At 50.5% G+C, this 6016-nt stretch overlaps 1 protein-coding gene across 1 annotated transcript in view; it reads right to left on the reverse strand.

The window, feature by feature from the left end:
* KAT2A (lysine acetyltransferase 2A) overlaps positions 1-6016 on the reverse strand; it is a 38985-nt gene that overhangs the window by 17999 nt on the left and 14970 nt on the right. Inside the window, exons 7-11 of the mRNA XM_056547901.1 lie at positions 5136-5242; positions 4721-4831; positions 3957-4093; positions 2688-2896; positions 2474-2600 (exon numbers count right to left, since the gene is read on the reverse strand). Coding sequence (XP_056403876.1) covers positions 2474-2600; positions 2688-2896; positions 3957-4093; positions 4721-4831; positions 5136-5242 — 691 coding nt within the window. The remainder of the gene's footprint in view (positions 1-2473; positions 2601-2687; positions 2897-3956; positions 4094-4720; positions 4832-5135; positions 5243-6016) is intronic.

The raw sequence follows: 6016 nt of genomic DNA on the forward strand, positions 1-6016 counted from the left end.
TACATGTGACATCTCTGGTACTTGGGTTCACAGCAATTGTTCAGTTTTGAAGATACTAAATAAGAACTTAAATCCAGGGGGCGTGGTCTAGCACGCACATTGACTAGTCACACCTTGCCCGAGCTCCGTCCCCAGCCGCCTATTTAGAGGACTTCTACTCTCGTACATGGGCACCAAACGCCACAAGTGGACCCTAGGGAGCCGCTCTCGCCCTCCGGTGCAATCTGTGCCGCTCTGTGGTGCTGCTAGAACCGCCAGATTCCTCCTCTCCGGCCCACCCCGGCGGTTGTGCAGCAAGTATGTCCCTGGGTCCGCAAGCCTGCCACCCCATCGCTCCTGCTGCGGGTGAACTCTCCCCTCTGGCTCTCCTCGGTGCTCACTACGCGCCGCTGGAGCTACACAGGAGTGAGCTCCCTGCCACACTGCAGCGTGCGCCACTGCTGCTCCCTCCGGCTCGCCCTGCCTCCAGACCCCCTTTAGTGGCCGTAAATAAGGGCTCCAGATCATCCTCCTGGGACATACTGGGGCTCAGACTTCTCCATACTCCCCTCCATCTGTGCCCCATGCTGGACTGTCCTCCCCTGCACAACTCTGCTACCCAGTCCTCTATAGCTCTGGGGACTGTCCTCCCTCTCCCCACGCTACTCTGACCCTGCCTTGGTCTCCTGGGGGTCGACAGTGTGCCTCTCCTGCCCCATCTTTGGGCTCCTCCAGCAGCTCCTCCTGGCCCATGGATCAGGCTGCCGCAGGACCACTTCTGCCCAGGTGCACCCTCAGCCGCCATTGTCTGCTGTCACCCCGGCTGCTCCTGTCCTACCATCCACACCTCTACAGCCACCCTTACCACACTGAAGCTTCGCAAATACTACAGTCACCCTGAGCTACAAGCACTGCGGGCCTTTCTTCCGATGAAACATTGCGTCAGTCCAGCAGTGCTTGTAGCTCAGGGTGACTGTAGTATTTGCGAAGCTTCAGCTTGAAGAAGCACCGTTTCCAGTGTGAAACAGCCTGTCCTGGTGTCTGCTCCCCGCCTACCTCCTTCTACCTGTTTGTTACCTGGAATGCGCCATTAAAGCTTATTCCACGGTGAGTGCAGTCTATTTGCTTCTTTCTGTATATTTCCCCAGTTCTAGCTTTTTTAAACCTCTTGGTCCTATGACTCCAGTGGTGGCCAATCCGGACTTTCCGCCGGGTCTTTCGCTTTTCTCTCCTTCCCTGCTACTGCTGTCCTCCCCTTCCCCCGGGTCCTCCAGTCGTCCTCGCTTGTTGTCAGATCTCTTGGATACCTCCTCCGCTTCGGCCTTATCCACCTTTCACTATGCTCAGCTCCACATGGCGGGTATTAGGTGATCTTCATAGGGAGACCTCTAACTTTGAGGGTCTTTGTTAGGACTTGGACTAACTGATGCATTTGCTTTCTACTATCTTAATAGCAGGGATCCCCGTGACCTTCTTCCCTACCAGCGGTGTTGGATTGTGGAGCTTGGCCTCACACCTAGCACTACAGACTGGGAAGCCTCCTTTATGCTCTGTCATTAGTTTTCCATTTCGGTGGCTTTAAGGAGACCAATGTTAGTTATCTCGCTGGTACCGTGTCCTGTCCCAGATGCATATGTTTTACCCCTCGGCCCCTGATGTGTGCTGGAGAAGTGGTCAACCTGGTGGCTCTTGTTCACATTTGACTTTCTTGCCCCCTGATCTCCAACTTTTGGTCTTCGGTCCGCACTCTCATTCAGGCTGTCACCGGTGTGCTTCTTCCCTCCTCTCCCTCTGTACTGCTCTTGTCCATGATACCGGGCCCCTCTAAGTCCCTTCGTAAAGGCCTGGTCTGTATCCTGCTGGCTACCGCATGACTGGTTATCCCCAGGCACTAGAAATCGACCTCCCCTCCTTCAATGACTTACTGGTCTGACGTTTCACATATACAGAGCATGGAAGCATGCATGGCGGAGCTGGGTGCCTCCTCTGACAAGGTTTTAGTGAGCAGACGCCCGTGGTTTGTGGAATCCCCCCCAATACCTCTCCTATGGTGCTACTGCTCCCACTGTATCTGCCCCCTAATGAGGACTTCTACTCAGTGATGCCCTCCTACAGCCCCCCTTCCCTCCTCCTCCCCTCCTTTCTTCCGAATTCCCCACTTTTGCCCCTGCCTGTTCGTCTGCCTCTTTTTTCACATTTGTTTACAGTTCTATTTGTTCACGATCGCTGATCGCACTGGCCATTTTTTCTCGATATTTGTTTTTGTATGGATCCTTTTCCCCCTGACGGTGCCTGCGGTATGATTGCGGTATGATTGCGATATTATTGCTGATGGTGTTGTTCCTTTTGTTACCCCTGTTTAACCTCCCCTAGTTTTCTTTATTCTGTATCCCAAGCCTTTTGGCTTCCTTTGCTTACTCAATAAAGCCTTGAATTGAAAAAAAAATGTAATTCAGAAGAGTAGATACTTATCGAATAATAAGATTATACCGACCTTGACCTGTTCATTAGACGTCACCGCACAAAACACGATCTCCGTGAACCCTTGGGTGGGGAACATTCGGAAGCAGATGCCCCCAATAACGCGGCCATCTTTAATAAGAGCCAGGGTTTTGTGCTTCCTGACAAATACAAACAAGGCTATAACACGTGATCTATAGGTAGACGTGACCGTAACATGTGACCATTTAGTGATAGGCGCCACTTACGGGTCAAACACCAGCCGGGTGATGTATTCCTTGGGCATCCGGGGCAGCTGATGGGAGAAGACGTTCTGCAGCCCCACCAGCCACATCAGGATCTTCTTGTTTGACTTCTGGGACAGAGAGTTTCCGATGACATGGAACTCTATGATGCCTCTGCGTTCCTCCAGGCGGGCGGTCTCATCCCGGGCAGCGTTCGCAGACAGTAAGCTCGTCTATCGGGGGGGGGGGAAGAAATGCTGAATATTAACCAGTTAATATTAAAGGGGTATTTCGGCCAAATACATCTTATCCCTTATCCAAAGGAAAGGGGGATAAGATGTCTGATCACAGGGGTCCTTCCGCTGGGACCCCCCCACCGTGATCTCAGGCTGCGTCTCCAGTCTCTGAAACCTCTGTTTCCGGGACTGAAGACGTGACGTCATGCCATGCACCCTCGTGAGGTCACACCCCCTCGTGAGGTCACGCCACGCCCCCTCCATTCATGTCTATGGGAGGGGGCGTGATGTCAGTCACGCCCCCTCCCATAGACATGATTGGAGGGTCATGGAGTGATGTCACGTCTCCAGTTCAGTAGATGGGGAAAGCAGAGTGGCATGCCTACTGCCTGCCACCCAGCTTTACCAGTCTGCTTAAGAGAATATTTGTCTGGTAAAGCAGCTATATTGGAGAGCTCTTCAGGAGACTGAGAAAGGAGGGTGGCTTGCATACTGCTTAAAACCCAGCTTTCCCAGTCTGCTAAAGAGACTAAGTGTCTGGTAAAAGCGGTCATATTGGAGCTCTTTTGGAGACTGGGAAAGCTACGTGGCATGCATACTGCGTGCCACCCAGCTTTCCCCGTCTCCTGAAGTAATGGTAGGTTGTTCTTCCTTCGTACACTCCAGCATTGCCATGCCCTCTCTTTGCCCCTCACTGATTTCTTCTCTCCTCTGCCACCTCACTAACCATTTTCTGCACCTGCCTGCCGGACAGTTAAATCATACTTTATCATGATGTTGGGCCGGTGGCAAGACGCTTAAAACTCCCGGGCAATCTCTGCAGCCAATGTAATGTGATCAAGAGATGTACTGGAATCACATAGACTTGGAGTTGCAGCTTTGCAACAGCTGGAGGCACACTGGTTGCAAAACGCTGCCCTATCCTATGGATTTTCACGAAAAAATCCGTAGTGTAAATAGGGCCTTGCAGGTTGGACGATCCCTTACATCCTATTTTACTTAATACAAACATGCGCCACTACATAGCAAACAAAACGGTGACCGCTAGGAGCCTTACATCTGGGCCCAGCATGGCGGCGGGATCGGTGATGGTTAGCATCACTTCATTCACCAGCTCCATAGGAATGTCGCCCATCACGCGGATTCTTTTCGCGTCCTCCAGGGTCAGGCTGTCAGACAGCTTCCTTTTTTCTCCTGCATTTAATAAATAGCAGAAAATAAAACAAAGACAAAAAATAAACATTTCCAGTTTCCAGTCTCCCAACGACTTGATAAAGTATTTAAACTCCCGAAAACAAAATGACTCACAATCTATGGGTATAAAAAAATTTAATAAAAAAAATAAAAATAGGCCATAGCAACCAATCAGAGCGCAGTCTTACTGCGTTGTTGCAAAGTGAAAGCTGCGCCGATAAGATGTCTGATCCCCCCGCGATCTTGGCTGCGGCACCCCAGACATCTGGTGCACGGACTTTGCTCTGTGCTGGGTGACTGGTGATGCGGAGGCTTGTGACATCACGACCAGGCCCCTTAATGCAAGTCTATGTGGAAAGGGGCATGACAGACGTCACACCCCCTCCCATAGACTTCTATTGAGCGGGCACGGCCGTGACGTCACAAGCCTCCGGCGCAGTACCCGACGCTCTAAACGAACGCCAGGTGTAGCAGGGTGATTGCGGGGGTCCACAGCAGCGGGACCCCCACGATCAGACATCTTATCCTTTGCATAGGGGATAATATTTCTAGGGGTGGAGCACCCCTTTAAGGACACAAAACCTGCACACAATGTTTGCGAGAGACAAGCAGCAGCTGATCTATTACCTGGCATGGCTTCTGAGCTCCCGGCATCTCCATTGGTCGTCAGGGAGGAGCTGTTGTTCAGGCTGTTGCTAAATAGCGGTGCACTGGGTGCGGCAGCAGTATTCACAGCAGCTAGGAATACAATCAGCGAGTCAGCGTCCAATAAAATCACGTATCATCTAGCGGATGTTTAGAGCCCATTCGAACTACATTTTTTCGGAATAGAATTCTGCTCATAATTTACGGTGCAGCAGCCTCCCATTGTTTTCACACTATGCACAATTCACACTATGAAACTCCCGATCCAAGACTCGGCGAAATCCGCTCTGAAATGCATTGAGGAGGCGGCGCGTTTCCTAACAGTCCCATCGCTGGTTGGTTTTGCTGGTGCCCTCTAGAGATGGGGGTGAATTGTAAACTTGGGTTTGTACCGTACCTGGACGAGACACCAGCTGAGGACCTTCTGTGTTCGAGACGGTGAAATCGGATTCCCAGATAGGAGAATTTTCACCGTATATCTCTTCTTCCAACATGGAAAGGAATCTACAAAAGGCAAAAGAGCGCCAACTAAATACACATTCATTCAGTCACAGATTTTTTTCACATAAAGGGGCACCCCGCCCCTAGAAATCTTATCCCCTATCCAAAGGGCCTATCAGGTAGCCGTGGCGTCACGTCACAACCCCTCCCATAGACATGATTGGAGGGGCAGTGATGTCACAACCACAGCTCCACGAACCTAACATAACGTTCAGAAGTCTGGGGTACCGGCAGCCTGACACTCCACGATCAGACAGAGTAGCCCTAGGTAGGTTTAGGGGCGGAGTGCCCCTTTTGTAGGTTTACATGTACCTAATCTGCTGCATATTTCAGCTATTTACATTGCTAGAATCCACAGCGGAACAACCCCTTAAAGAGGTACTAATTTTTTTTTTTTTTTAAATCAACTGGTGCCAGAAAGTTATACAGATTTGTAAATTTATATTAAAAAATCTTAACTCATATAGCACTTAGCTGCTGTATGCTCCACAGGAAGTTGTGTAGCTCTTTCCAGTCTGACCACAGTGCTCTCTGCTGACATCTCTGTCCATGTCAGGAACTGTCCAGAGTCCAAGAAAATCCCCATAGCAAACCTCTCCTGCTCTGGACAGTTCCTGACATGGACAGAGGTGTCAGCAGAGAGCACTGTGGTCAGACTGGAAAGAGTTACACAACTTCCTGTGGAGCATAAAGCAGCTGATAAGTGCTGAATGGGTTGATTTTTATATTAAATAATTGACAAATCTGTTTAACATTCTTACACCAGTTGATTCGAAA

Source organism: Hyla sarda, chromosome 12, assembly GCF_029499605.1.
Source record: "Hyla sarda isolate aHylSar1 chromosome 12, aHylSar1.hap1, whole genome shotgun sequence".
Taxonomy (NCBI): domain Eukaryota; kingdom Metazoa; phylum Chordata; class Amphibia; order Anura; family Hylidae; genus Hyla; species Hyla sarda.